We start from the raw sequence: 16,129 nt of genomic DNA on the forward strand, positions 1-16,129 counted from the left end.
TCATTTTATACCACTTACGGTTTTTAAACAGTTGCTTTCATTTGTGGGATTTTGCATCAGTTAAATGAACACCAGCTATTAGCTTTTATTAAAGAAGAAAATAAAATAAATATGATGCTGTGCCATCTTGCATACAAACTGATAGTTTGAAACCAACACTTAGGATTTGAGTGCAATTGAGGAGCAAGATTCCTGATGTTGTTGTTGCCCAGTAAGGTACTTCTCACTCTCTTCCTCACTACCCTCACATTTCCCAATACCAAAGCTGCTGTGATGGAGAACTCTGTGCTGTCAGAATTTTGGCTGAGACACTTATTTTAATGCATATTCACTTAGCTCCATTTCTTGGAGGTAAAAACAATGTTCACACTTCCTTACTGAATGCTCAATTAATTTGTGAAAATATTTAGTTATCATCTTGAGAGTAAAAACTTGTTTGTATATTGTGCCTTCTGACATTGGAAATATATACCAAAGTGCTTTTCAGCTAATGTATTATTTTGAAGTAAAATCACTTATGTAAGGAAATATGACACCCAACCTAACACAAAGGCCCCACAACAGCAATGGTGATGAATTACACGTTGAATCAGTACTTATTAAACTGCTTTGGTTAATTTGATTAAGGTAAGGAAAAACAGCCTGATCATCTTCCAATAACACTATGGGGTATTTAGCAAAGAAATAAAAGACCATGGTTAAATATCCCATTGTGGTTCTGTGTCTCGTTTATACCATAAATATTTAATTCTAATGTTTAGTATTAACAAAACAATATTCCCCATTAATTATTGAATGTAGAAAGGGACAAGTAACAGAGATTAGGGGATTTACCATGGAGATTGAAGCAGAAGGGTAGAATTCAGAAATAGTCTAAGAGTTAACATTAAAAAAGCCACTATAAACCATCTATGGCCTGCCGCTCAACATAGAATAAGCAGAAAGTAGGCTGTTTTAACAAAGAAGTTCGAAGTGTACAACTGACTTTGATTCATTACAAATTGACTGCCATAACTTTTCACTGGTTCAATGCCTTTCTATTGCCAAGACCAAGTACTGTTAGCCATACCTTACATGCACTAAGTAATCAATTAATCTAGAGCACCAAAAGATGCTATCTCATGATACAATACTGGTTACCCAAGGGAATATCTGAACTGTACTAGCTTTATTATTCATTCACTAGTCTTTAATAGGCTGCGTTTCACCCAGAACCTAAACTGTACAGAACTGATGCCAACCGGATATAAATATGAAACTTAAAATTGACTGAAGTATCCTTTATTTAGCTTTGCTAATCACTATTTCAAGTATTTCATGCTCAGAAGTTTAAAAAAAAAGTAAGAAATATGTGGCGCCAGAATAATTTAGAAATCACTTCAGCTCACTTGAGGTCCTCTACTACACTAACGGTGGTCAGACTTCATTGGAATAACGTCATATCTGAACTCATCCAATCCAGTACTGTAGGTGTCCCATACTTTTTATCTTAGTCGGTTGCATGAATGTGTATTGGGGAATTTCAGAGGCCATGAGTTAAGTTTAAATCTATATTGTCATTAACTTGGATCACAAAATGTTGAAACAGAACGCCGTGCATTTAATTTATGATTTATTTGTGAAAAAAAAGTTATTTCTGAAAAAACTCAAATAGGATAATACAGGTAATATAAAACAAGAATAAATAGCCTCAAGACTGAGTTTGAGGACTGGACAGCTAGACGTCGGGATCACAGTTATACACTGCAAGGCTCTATTTGAGAAGATTACTTAGAGTCATAGAGATGTACAGCATGTAAATAGACCCTTCAATCCAACTCATCCATCCTGACCAGCTATCCCAATCTAATCTAGTCCCACTTGCCAGCACCCAGCCCATTTCCCTGCAAATCTTTCCTATTCATATACCCATCTAGATGCCTTTTAAATGTTGCAATTGTACTAGCCTCCACCACTTTCTCTGGCAGCTCATTCCATACACGTATCACCCTCTTTGTGAAAAAGTTGCCTCTTAGATCTCTTTTATATCTTTCCCCTCTCACTCTAAACCTATGCCCTCTAGTTCTGGATGACTCTACCCCAGGGAAAAGATTTTGTCTATTCATCCTATCCATGCCCCTCATGATTTTATAAACCTCTATAAGATCACCCCTCAGCCTCCAACACTCCAGGGAAAACAGCCTATTCAACCTCTCCCTATAGCTCAAATCCTCCAAGCCTGGCAATATTCTTGTAAATCTTTTCTGAACCCTTTCAAGTTTCACTTCCAATAGGAAGGAGACCACTACAGCATGCAATATTCCAAAAGTGGCCTTACAAATGTCCTGTGCAGCTGCAACATGACCGCCCAATCCGTACTCGATACTCTGATCAATAAAGGAAAGCATACCAAATGGTTTCTTCACTATCCTATCTACCTGCAACTCCACTTTCAAGGAGCTATGAACCTGCACTCCAAGATCTCTTTGTTCAACAACACTCCTTAGGACCTTACCTGCTTATAAAAGGTTATGCACACTTAGTCTGGTTGAAGTTTTGAACCAGTGCAAAAGGATTAGAATTGGCCTTTGCCTTTATATCTTATCCAATGGGACCCTGAATGCAAGTATTTCCAGACAGTAAAGAAATACCTGCAATAAAATAGCATTTCTCACAATGACAGTATCCCAAAGCACTTTACGACGAGAAGTTCTGTTGAAGTGCAGTCACAATTACAGGAAACAGAAGAACAAACCTACGCCATGCAGCTTTGACAAACAGTAATGAGTAAACAGCAAATTGTTATTACTCATGCAAACGAGGTAAATATACACAAAAGTGTCAGCTATATATTTTTCAGCTCAAGATTATGTGGCACAGCATCATCTATATGTGCCATTCATGAATTACCTGTAAAGCCTCCAGAAACCGGAAAGATCCCAATCTACGGCCACGTGGAACCAAACAGAAAGTGGAATTGTGTAACATTTCACGATAATCATACCTGGAAAAAATAGGAAGAAACAGACTGTTTTTTAAAAAAAATACAATCGAATTGCAACACAAAAAAAGGTGTTTAATCATTTCAACATTTTATTCTTGGCATATGATGATGCTCTAACCAAATGGCTTTCCAGGCCAGTACGGAGGCTAATTGGGAATCAGTACATGGGCCAGACCAGTCTGTGGATTTGAGAGGAGTCAATTTAAAAAAAAATTCAAGTTCAAGTTCTGACTGCAGTGTCAGCAAAATATGTAGTTTGGTTTGGACATTGACTTAAGCTTGCTAGTCAATAATAAAGCTTCATAAACACATGCCATACTGATCAGATCTAACTGCTCAAATTTCAAAGAAATGTAGGATAAAATGCCATCAGGTTAATGAACTTCACAGCGCTCTGAGGCAAACTGCTTTTCTGTTATACTTGTTGTTTCTACTGAAGACTGGAGCTCTGCTCTTTCTAGTAACAACCTGAATCTAGACCACAGGAAAAGCAAACTCTTTAAAAGTTTTTAAAAACGTGGGCTCCATTCCCACTATGATTTACTCTTAAACCCATTCCCTCATCCTATCTGCTGCATATTAACAAACATTTTCCCAGCTACCATCAGTTCTGAGGGAGGGTCACTGGACCCGAAATGTTAATTGATTTCTCTCCACAGATGCTGAGTAACCTGCTAAGCTTTTCCAGCAGTTTCTGATTTTGTCCCTTTTTTTAACAAAGGTAAAGCTATTTTTTTTGTTCACACAGGTTAGGTAGAAGGCAGTAAGCCCACTTCCATTCAGAATAGAAAGCTAGTACAGTAGTGTGAATGCACTGAAGACCCATTTTCTGGAACAAACCCATAGAACTAATTTACAATAGAAAGATCACAATAACTAGATTAAGAGTGTTCGTCCCTGAGCAGATAAAACAGATTTTAAAAAATGCTGTTAGTTAAACACAAAATTGATTTCAAAGTGGAATTCTTTTTCAATTACTTGTATTTTTAGCCATCTTTTAAAATGCAGAGACACAGTTAGAATTGTTTTGTACTGGTTCAAATTATTTCAAAATCAAGTTCCATTCTACCAGGTGAACTTTATTCATCCAGAGAAGTCAGGAAAACGAGTGCCAAAAATTTCAGATTCAATAATTTACTGAATAAAACCTACAACCAGCAGCATGCATTAATTTTGGTGATTTCTCAATAGTTATAGCCCAATATTCCAAAATGACAGAACCCAAAACAGCAGTTAACTACCTTCCGTTTCTATGCATGCAACCTTTCCACATTCCACATGAAGCATGATGATTTTATATATAGTGGATGAATAAGACATTCAATTTATCATTATTGTTTGAAGCACAAGAGAAACATGACCGCATCAGCCAGGGGATATGTATGTGCTTGTTTCCCACCCTTTTCCCAACTTAATGCAATGGAATAAAATTAGAGTTGAAGCATTGGAAAGATTCAGCATCCGTTCTATATACTTTCCATTTGCTGGAAGATTGATGTAGTGGTGGGAAGTGGTTTTACTATTATACATCAGGTGCTAAATGTTAATGCAAACAACTTTCCTGCACTTTACTCAAACATCTGAGCCAATCAGTACTTAAAAGCTCATTTTAAAGAACATGGAACATTAAATCTAACAAATCAAAAATGGGCAGAAATAACGACCAGTGATGAAAATGAAAACTGAGAAAGCAAACAAAATTCTTCAAAATACATGCTGTTCATTCTCTCAATCATACTTTTTTTGTGAAGCCGAGTACTTACTACTTCAAGAATTAAACAAAGAACAAAAATAATTTACAGTACAGGAACAGGCCCTTCGGCCCTCCAAGCCTGAGCTGATCCAAATCTTCTGTCTAAACCTGTCGCCTAATTCCTAAGCATCTGAATTCCTCTACTCCCCATCTACTCATGCATCGGTCCAGATGCATCTTAAATGAATTTACCGTGCTTGCCTGTACTACCTCTACTGGGAGAAAGTGAGGACTGCAGATGCTGGCGATCAGAGCTGAAAATGTGTTGCTGGAAAAGCGCAGCAGGTCAGGCAGCATCCAAGGAACAGGAAAATCGACGTTTCGGGCATAAGCCCTTCTTTAGGAATGAGGAAAGTGTGTCCAGCAGGCTAAGATAAAAGGTAGGGAGGAGGGGCGTTGGAAATGCGATAGGTGGAAGGAGGTCAAGGTGAGGGTGATAGGCTGGAGTGGGGTGGGGGCGGAGAGGTCAGGAAGAAGATTGCTGGTTAGGAAGGCGGTGCTGAGTTTGAGGGATTTGACTGACAAGGTGGGGGGAGGGGAAATGAGGAAACTGAAGAAATCTGAGTTCATCCCTTGTGGTTGGAGGGTTCTTAGGCGGAAGATGAGGTGCTCTTCCTCCAACCGTCGTGTTGCTATGGTCTGGTGATGGAGGAGTCCAAGGACCTGCATGTCCTTGGTGGAGTGGGAGGGGGAGTTGAAGTGTTGAGCCACGGGGTGGTTGGGTTGGTTGCGGAACATTTCAGAGAACACCTCTGGGACACCCGGACCAACCAACCTAACCACCCCATGGCTCAACACTTCATCTCCCCCTCCCACTCCACCAAGAACTCGATTAAGTTGGTAAGGCACAATCTCCCCCACACAAAATCATGTTGCCTATCACTGATAAGCCCATTCTTTTCTAAATATAAATAGATCCTATCCCTCAGTACCTTCTCCAGCAACTTTCCCACCACTGACATCAGGCTCACTGGTCTGTAGGGAATATCCCTATTACCCTTCTTGTACAGGGAGACAACATGAGTCCTCCAGCACCTCACCTGTGTTTATGGATGCCACAAAGATATCTATCAGGGCCCCAGCTATTTCCTCTCTCGCCTCCCTCAGCAACCTGGGATAGATTCCATCTGGTCCTGGATACTTGTCCACTTAATAACCTCTAGCCTATCCAACACATCTTCCCTACTTATGTCAACGTGATCCTGAATAATCAAACTTCTATCTCTCATCTCAACATTCATCTTGTTCCTCTCCTCAGTGAGCATTGATGCAAGGTAATCATTCAGAATCTCACCCATTCTCTCAGGTTTGACACACAGCCTTCCTTCATTATCCTTGAGTGGCTCAATCCTTTCTCTAGTTACCCGCTTGCTTCTTATTTAAGAATAAAATGCTTTGGGATTCTCCTTAATTCTGCTCGCTAAAGCTTTTGCATGACCCCTTTTAGCCTGCTTGATTCCTCATTTAATACTCTTCCAATATTCCTCCAGGACCCATTCTGTTCTTAGCTGCCTGGACCTTACATACGCTTCCCTTTTCCGCTTGGCTAGTCGTACGATTTCTCCTGTCATCCACGGTTCACAAATCTTGCCTTTCCTATCCGTTACCTTTAACGTGCCTATCCTGCCCTATCTTTAACCTATCTTGGAAAGCCTTCCACATATCAAATGTGGACTTCCCTTCAAATAGGCGTGTCCAATCCACATTTCCCAGCTCATTAAGTCATATAAATTACAAAAAAAATGTAAACTTATTTAAAACCATTTCTATGTTGAACATCCTCCATCTCAAGCTAGTTTAAAATTAAGTTTCTTTTAAACAGTAAATTTATATGTCTTCAACATTTTTCAATTTTTTCTGACTAAGTTTGAAAGCAAGAACATGCATGCTGTAAACAACTTAATGTCTTGTAATTTCCTTTGGCATTCAAAAGCTAAGATGGATTCACTGTTTCTGGTACATTGTTCTCAAACAAACAAAATCATAATTTATATTTCCAAAGCTTTTCCAAGAATAATCAGCTGTGACATCTTAAATAGGGAATCGAGGGTAATAGGGGCAGACAAGAAAGAGGAGTTGAATACATACTAGGACAATCTTAGATCGCCCCATCCAACATTCGTGAACTGATTGAATAGTGGAGCAGACTCAAAATGCTATAAGGTCTTCTCCTGCTATGTGTAGTTTTGGTCTTCTCATCTGAAGAAGGATGTTCTTGCTATAGAAGTATTCCATCAAAGTTTTACCAAATTGATTCCTGGGGTGGCAGGACTGATGTGTGAGGAGAGACTGAGCTGGTTTAAATTGTATTCACTGAAGTTTAGAAGAATGAAGTTGGATAGGGGGAATCTCAGAAACCTATAAAATTCTACCAGCACTAAACAGGCTAGAGCAGGAAGGATACTCCCAATGATGAGGGGAATCCAGAATCAGGGGGTCACAGTTTAAGGATAAGGGTAAACCAATTAGGACTGAGATGAGGAGAAATTTCTTTACCCAGAAAGTGGTAAACCTGAGGAATTTACTACTATAGTAACTGGTTGAAACTACAACATTGTGTGTTTTCAAGGAGGAAGTCGATATAGCTCTTGTGGCTAGTAGGATAAAGGGATATGGGGAGTGGTGGTGGTGTTGGTGGTGGGGGGGGTGAGCCTAGGGCATTGAGCTTAATGATCAGCCATGAACGTAGAGTCACAGAGCACAGACACAGATGATCAGTCCAACCTATGCCAATCAGACCTAGTCCCATTTGCGAGCATTTGGTCCATATGTCTCTAAACACTTCCTATTCATATACCCATCCAGATGCTTTTTAAATGTTGTAATTGTACCCATCTCTAGCACTTCCTCTTGCAGCTAGTTCCATCCATTCATTCATTACCCTCTGCGTAAAAAAGTTACACCTCAGATCCCCTCCATATCTTTATCCTCTCACCTTAAACCTATGCTCTCTAGTTTTGGACTCCCCCACCCTAAGAACTCTATCTATGCCCTTTATGATTTTATAAATCTCTAAGTTTATATGGAATGGCGGAACAGGCTTGAGGAGTTGAATGGCCTACTCTGCTCCTAGCTTCTACGTTTCTATGTTCCTTTGTGAGTCAATACCAATTGCGGTTTTCAGGTTAACTAGGGTGAGTGGGAAGTGAGCCATGGCTGAGAACAGATTCTGATAAGAGACCAGCAATAAAGGAGAGAAGAAAAAAAAGTATGGACTCAAGGAGGAAAAAAAAGAGTATAACTGGGAAAGGTAGAGTTACAGGTTATGCAATAGTATGTGAAGGTTTGGAATTTGTTTGGGGCAAGGGTGAGGAGAGGAAATCGAAGGTGGAAGTTAAAGAAGGATTACCAAGTAGAGGAGAGGTAGCAACTCAGCAAGAAAGAAAAATTACAGTTGGTTACTTAAAAGCTAAAAGGAAGAGAAAGCTGCCACACTGCTGTCCCCAACATTATCAGTATTCTAAGTATGGGGAGAGCAAGACAGGGCAAAGAAAAGGAAAGGGAGAGGCATGGTAAAATTAAAACAAGAGTCCTTCTGCAGGAACATATGACAATTATATTAAATGACACAGGGCTAAAAGCTTGAATCAATTAGTTAGCAGGTGCAAGGTTGAAAATTTACTATTACAGAACTTAATTACTCCTGTTCAATATTGTAGGTTGCACACAAACTTCATGCTGCCTTTTCACCTCTATGGTTTTGTCATGCATACTTACTTGAAATGAGCTGCTTACAGACTACATGTTTAACAAAAGGTCCAAGTACTTGCACAACTAGCACAACGTACAGCTATATTGTACTTACTAAGAGCAATATGGCCCTCTTACTGTTTTTGAGATTTCACGTTGGAGAACACAAACAATGGAAAAACAGGCCGAAGATAGGGTGCTCAAGATTACTAATGCGGGGCTGGAAGCTCAGTTTCAATACCTGTCCCCATTAACATGTGGCTCCCAACCACCTTCAGGAAATTCCACTAGTCTCCTGCTGCTTTTCTCTGGCTTGTTCAGAAATTTATGAAGACACTACAACCGAACATATCTTAGAAAGTTGGGTTTCTTGTCGGTCATTTCCCTGATGTAAGAACTGTGGTACAAAGCCAGTGTTGCCAACTCCAGCTAGAAAGCAGGTATATTAAGTAAAATGAGAGCAGTGATGATTATCATGGTCATTGGCAGTGTTAACCTCACCCTGTGCAGATGCAGGTCGAGTTGGAGTAGGACAGTGATCATCTCCTTGGCTAAAGATAACTGCTTTAGATACTGTTTCTACACGAAGTGGAGATAGGATGAATCTGTTCCAATAATGCCTTCTTCCATAAGGGAGCCTCTGACACATCCTCCCTTTTCCTCAAATGAAGATTTGCCCCAATGCCACAGTTGAAATGGCTATCAACTGTGTCCAATTTATGTCTTTGTTCTCAAATTCATCAATTAAAAAACAACTTTGTTGCAGGTTAGTATCTCAGGTTGAACCAAACTGTTTGCAAATGCTGGATCCTACTTGACCATGAGTTGAATTGCTGTCATTATATCCTCTGTCCTGTTCACAAATTTCGCACCCAAAGATCCATGAATTTACAGTCATAAAGTCAAAGAGATGTACAGCACAGAAACAGATTCTTTGGTCCAACTCGTCCACGCTAACCAGATATCCCAACTCAATCCAGTCCCACCTGCCAGCACATGGCCCATATCCCTCCAAACCTTTTCTATTCATATACCCATCCAGATGCCTTTTAAATGTTGCAATTGTCCTAGCTCCACCACTTCCTTTGGCAGCTCATTCCATACACGTACCACCCTCCGTGTGAAAAGGTTGCCCCTTAGGTTTCTTTTATATCTTTCCCCTCTCACCCTAAACCTATGCCTTCTAGTCTCTCATCCCAGAGACTTTGTCTATTGATCCTATACATGCCACTCATGATTTTTATAAACCTCTACGAGGTCACCCCTCAGCCTCCGACGCTCCATGGAAAACAAACACAGCCTATTCAACCTCTCCCTAGAGCTCAAATCCTCCAACCCTGGCAACATCCTTGTAAATCTTTTCAAGTTTCACAACATCCTTCCAATAGGAAGACCAGAATTGCCGCAATATTCCAAAAGTGGCCTAACCGATGATATGTACAGCCGCAACTTGACCTCCCAACTCCTGTAGTCTATGCTCTTGACCAATAAAGGAAAGCATACCAAACACCTTCTTCACTATCCTATCTACCTGCGACTCTATTTTCCAGGAGCTATGAACGTGCACTCCAAGGTCTCTTTCATTTAATTGGCATAAATTGGTTAAAACCTAGATTGAGAGAAGTCTTTATTAATCTCGTCATTTTGAATTAGCAGCTAGACAGCCTAGCAAAAAGGCAATCTTATTTTGAAGGTGAATCTGAAACATCTGATACTTAAAAATGTGAACAAACTCATTACTGATAATGAAGAATCCCAACATTAATTACATTAATCATGCAAGTTTCAATGTTTCTATGATTCATAAAAATAGAAATTACATTCAGAAACTCCTTACTGCTTTAAATCAAATGGATTCAGATTTATGTCTGCCCATTTCATCATACTTTCACAATCTGTTGTGCCAGCTGAACAGTTAGTAGTGGCAGAGACATGACAGTCTGAGCTTTGCTGTGATTACTCCTGTGCTGCTTATCCTGATTCCTGACTGCAGTAACTGACATCAACTCCACATTCCACTGATTTCCCAGAAGAGAACAAAGGAAGTACCACATTCCAAAGCACAATAGTTAACGATACATTAAAGGCATTTCATTCCTTTAGGTTTTCCTATCTATTATTCTTGTTCCTTATTTAGGAACACTAAATCATGATCAGGAAGCTGAAAGGTTTGTGCAGAGAAATATAAACATAAGACTAAATATGTAGCCATCCAATGTAGTATTTTACTAACATTTCAAGTACTTTGCTATTCCAGGTTGCAGTGAGTTTCTTAGACAAGATCTTTGAAGTGAGAGAGATACAAGGTTTAGAGGAGCAGAACTCTTCTCTGGAAAATTTAGAATTTACATTTTAAAAATGTGCATTATGATTAATTGTGAACACTTTAAACCCACAGGTCTCAATAAACAGTCTACAAATAACCTCCCATTTGAACTTATCACCTCAAAACCTTCTGTCCCTTTCTTGAAACATTGTAAAATCGTTTCTGACAAGTGGCAATTGGAATGAATGAGTTGGTGATGAAGGAAGTCCAGATTGGGTTGTTAGGGTTTGGTGATGGAGGAGGCCTCCCCACTCACTTCCATCCAAGGCCCCAGAGGACCCTTCCACATCTGACAGAAATTTACCTGTACCTCCACTAATGTCATCTACTGTATCCATTGCACCCGATGTGGTCTCCTCCAAATCGGGGAGACAGGACGCCAACTTGCTGATCGCTTCAGAGAACATCTCTGGGACATCTGCACCAACCAACCACACTGTCCCGTGGCTGAATACTTCAACCCCACCTCCCACTCCAGCAGTGACATGCTGGTCCTGGGCCTCCTCCATCGCCAAACCCGAATCACCTGACACCTGGAGGAAGAATGCCTCATCTTCCGTCTTGGGACCCTGCAATCACATGGGATTAATGTGGATTACACTAGTTTACTAATTTCCCCTCCCCCCCCACCTTATCCCAGTCCCAAGCCTCCAACTCGATACCACCCTCTTGTCCTGTCCATCACCGTTCCCATCTATCCACTCCACCCTATCACCTTCTCCCCCACCTTCAAATGCCTATTGCATTCTTAGCTCCCTTTCCCCTAGCCCCAGTCCCTCCCATTTATCTCTCAGCCCCCCAGCCCACAAGCCTCATTCCTGATGAAGGACTTATGCCTGAAACATCGATTCTCCTGCTTCTCAGATGCTGCCTGACCTGCTGTGCTTTTTCACCACCACACTCTCGACTCTGATCTCCAGCATCTGCAGTCCTCACTTTCTCCAAAAAAAAAACACAATAAAGCATTAAGGAGAGAAGTGTATATAATATATATATCTTTTTGGAAATATATTTCTTCATTAGCCACTCATCTTTCAGTTGGTATAAGCATTCAAGTTCCTTGAATGGTTTGCAGAGATATTTAGAAATTCAGGTGTACTTCATCCATGTTGCCAATGTGACATATAGATACTCATTTTTGTTGCAATGACACCTCATTAGAAAATCCTAATTTTGGCCTTACAGTCTCCAAGTGACTATGGTTTTAGAACATAGAACATTACAGCACAGTACAGGCCCTTCGGCCCTTGATGTTGCGCTGGCCTTTGAAACCAATCTGAAGCCCATCTAACCTACGCTATTCTATTCTTGTCCATATGCCTATCCAATGACCACTTAAATGCCCGTAAAGTTAGTGAATCTACAACTATTGCAGGCAGTGTGTTCCACACTCCTACTATTCAGTAAAGAAACTACCTCTGACATCTGTCCTATATCTATCACCCCTCAATTTGAAGCTATGCCCCTCGTGCTAGCCATCACCATCCTAGGAAAAAGGCTTTCACTGTCCACCCGCTCTAACTCTCCGATTATCTTGTCTGTCTCAATTAAGTCGCCTCTCAACCTTCTTCCTTCTAACGAAAACAGCCTCGAGTCCCTCAACTTTTCCTCATAAGACTTTGCCTCCATGCCAGGCAACATTCCAATAAATCTCCTCTGAACCCTTTCCACATCTCCCTGTAAGGCTGTGACCAGAACTGCACGCAATACTCCAAGTGCAGCCGCACCCGAATTTTGCACAACTGCAGCATGACCTCATGATTCCAAAACTCGATTCCTCTACTAATAAAAGCTAACACACTATATGCCTTCTTAATAACCCTATCAACCTAGATGGCAACTTTCAAGGATCTATGTACCTGGACACTGAGATTTCTCTCTGCTCATCTACACTACCAAGAATCTTACCACTCACCCAGTACTCTGCATTCCTGTTACTACTTCTAAAGTGAATCACCTCACACTTTTCTGCATTAAACTCCATTTGTCACCTCTCAGCACAGCTCTGCAGTTTATCGATGTCCCTCTGTAACCTACAACACCCTTCGGCACCATCCACAACTGTACCAACCAGTGTCGTCCGCAAATTTACTAACCCATCCTTCTACACCCTCATCCATTATAAAAATGACAAACAGAACTGGACCCAAAACAGATCCTTGCGGTATATCACTAGTAACTGAACTCCAGGGTGAACATGTCCCATCAACCACCTCCCACTGCCTTCTTTCAGCTAGCCAATTTCTGATCCAAAATGCTAAATCGCCCTCAATCCTATGCCTCTGTATTTTGTGCAGTAGCTTACGATGGGGAACCTTATGAAATGCCTTACTGAAATCCATATACAACACATCAGCAGCTTTATCCTCATCCACCTGTTTGGTCACCTTCTCAAATAATTCTAAGGTTTGTGAAGCATGACCTACCCCTTCACAAAACCGTGCTCACTATCCCTAATCAACTTATTCCTATTGAGATGATTATAAACCCAATATCTTGTAATCTTTTCCAACACTTTACCCATGACCAAAGGAAGGCTCACAGGTCTATAATTACCAGGGTTGTCTCTACTCCTCTTCTTGAATAAGGGAACAACATTTGCTATCCTCCAGTTTTCTGGTACTGTTCCTATAGACAATGACGACAAAGTTCAAAGCCAAAGGCTCGGCAATCACTTCCCTGGCTTCTCAGAGAATCCTAGGAAAAATCCCATCTGGCCCAGGGGATTTATCTATTTTCACATTTTCCAGAATTTCTAACACTTCCTTCTTGTGAACCTCAATCTTCGTAACTTGTTTCTCAGTATTCTCCTCAACAACGTTGGCTTTTTCCAGTATGAAAATTGACGAAAAATATTCATTTCGTGCTTCCCCTATCTCCTCTGACTCCATACATAACTTCTCATTACTGTCCTTGATTGGCGGAGAAAGTGAGGACTGCAGATGCTGGAGATCAGAGCTGAAAATGTGTTGCTGGAAAAGCATAGCAGGTCAGGCAGCATCCAAGGAGCAGGAGAATCGACGTTTCGGGCATAAGCCCTTCTTCAGGAGTCTTACGCCCGAAACGTCGATTCTCCTGCTTCTTGGATGCTGCCTGACCTGCTGCGCTTTTCCAGCAACACATTTTCAGCTCTGTCCTTGACTGGCCCCATTTAGTCATTTGTTTATCCCTTATATACCTATAGAAAGCTTTAGGGTTTTTCCTGATGCTATCCGCCAACAACTTCTCATGTGCCCTCCTCACTTGTCTTAGCTCTCTCTTTAGGTCTTTCCTGGCTGCCTTGTAACCCTCAATCGCCCTAAGTGAGCCTTTACATCTCAACCTAACATAAGCCGCCTTCTTCCTCTTGACAAGAAATTCAACCTGAGCTCAACTGTCTGACAGGTACATACTTATCAAGGACACACAGAAGCTATTCCTTGAATAAGCTCCACAATTCTATTGTGCCCATCCCCTGCAGTTTCATTCCCCATCCTATGCATCCTAAATCTTGTCTAATCACATCGTAACTGCCTTTACCCCAGCTGTAGCTCTTGCCTTCTGGTGTATATCTATCCCTTTCCATCACTAAAGTGCTCACCTACCTCCAAATCTAACACCTGGTCGGGTTCATTACCCAGTACCAAATCCAATGTGGCCTCACCCCTTGCTGGCCTGTCTACATACTGTATCGAAAACCCTCCTGCACATAATGGACAAAACCTGACCCATCTAAAGTACTTGAACGATAGTATTCCCATCTTTGCTATCCTTTCCTCTAAATCTCTGGAACTATTCAGAGGCCTACAGAAAACTCCCAACATGGTGACCTCCCCTTTCCTGTTTCTAACCTCAGCCCATACTACCTCAGTTGATGAGTCCTCAAACATCCTTTTTGCAGCCGTAATACTGTCCTTGACTAACAATGCCACTCCTGAAGAAGGGCATGTGCCCGAAACGTCGAATCTCCTGTTCCCTGGATGCTGCCTGACCTGCTGTGCTGTTCCAGCAATAAAGTTTCAGCTAACAATGCCACTCCCCCACCTCTTTAACCATCTTCTCTGTTCTTACTGAAACATCCAAATCCTGGAACATACAACAACCATTCCTGTCCCTGCTCTATCCATGTCGCTGAAATGGCCACAACATCGAAATCTCAGGTACCAATCCATTCTGCAAGTTCCAGATGCTCCTGTCGTTAAAATAGACACACTTCAAGCCAACGTTTTGCTTGCCGGTGCCCTCTTGCGACCCTGAAACCTTATTTTGGTTGTCCCTACTCTCAACCTCCTCTGTATTTGAACTACAATTTAGGTTCCCATCCCCCTGCTGAATTAGTTTAAAACCATCTAAAGAGTATTAGCAAATTCCCCCCCCCAGGATATTGGTACCCCTCTGGTTCAGTTGACGACCATCCTGTTTGTAGAGATCCCACCTACCCCAGAAAGAGGCCCTAATTATCCGGGAATCCAAAACCCTCCCTCCTGCACCATCCCTGTAGCCACGTGTTCAACTCATCTCTCTCCCTACTCCTTGCCTCACTAGCACATGGCACAGGCAACAAACCAGAGATAATAACTCTTTGTCCTAGCTCTAAGTTTCTACCCTTGCTCCATGAATTGCTGCCTTAAATCCCCATCTCTCTTCCTACCTATGTCATTGGTGCTGATGTGGACCACAAGTTGGGGCTGCTCCCCCTCCCCCGCAAGAACCCCAATACATGAAAGGAGACATCACAAACTCTGGCACCTGTGATGCAACACACCAACCGTGAATCTCTCTTGTTCCCACAGAACCTCCTGTCCCCCTAACTATAGAGTCCCCAATGACTAATGCTCTGCTCCTTTTCCCCCTTCATGTCTGAGCAACAGGGACAGACTCTGTGCCAGAGACCTGTGCCCAATTGCTTACCCCTGGTAAGTCGTCCCTCCCAACAATATCCAAAACGGTATACTTGCTGCAACAATCTTGTTCCATAAAGTAGCTACACTAACCACCATGTTTGAAATCTTTGCTGGACTGTTCGTTATGCCTAGTTAATTATGTAAATTCCCATTGTACCTCTGACGACAAGGTAATCATTCTGATAATTTTCGAGAATTCATTTCAAAACATGTTTCTGAAAAGGACACATTACATCTTTTGAATCTTCTTCAGGACAAGTTTTTTTCCCTCCCCATATTCACACAAACTTTTCACTAACATCACATTCACAATGCAGGACAACTATTAATTGAGTTAACATACATCACAATTTCCACCTTAAAACCAGCTTCCTATTTCATTATTTTCTCAAGAGGACCAATTTCTGTTTGTTAGTTGCCAATGCGCTGAATTTCAAATCAGTAAGGGGATTGAAGGTTAGAGGATTATCAGATCAGCCATGATCTCATTGAGT

General features: G+C 41.2%; 1 protein-coding gene across 1 annotated transcript in view; it reads right to left on the reverse strand.

The window, feature by feature from the left end:
- The window catches only part of LOC122549339 (exostosin-1-like), a 158,050-nt gene that overhangs the window by 42,161 nt on the left and 99,760 nt on the right, over positions 1-16,129 (reverse strand). The window contains exon 2 of the mRNA XM_043688988.2: positions 2,890-2,983. Coding sequence (XP_043544923.1) covers positions 2,890-2,983 — 94 coding nt within the window. The remainder of the gene's footprint in view (positions 1-2,889; positions 2,984-16,129) is intronic.

Source organism: Chiloscyllium plagiosum, unplaced genomic scaffold (assembly GCF_037043375.1).
Source record: "Chiloscyllium plagiosum isolate Xiang-an unplaced genomic scaffold, Cpla_swu_hap1 HiC_scaffold_4, whole genome shotgun sequence".
NCBI classification, from domain to species: Eukaryota; Metazoa; Chordata; class Chondrichthyes; order Orectolobiformes; family Hemiscylliidae; genus Chiloscyllium; species Chiloscyllium plagiosum.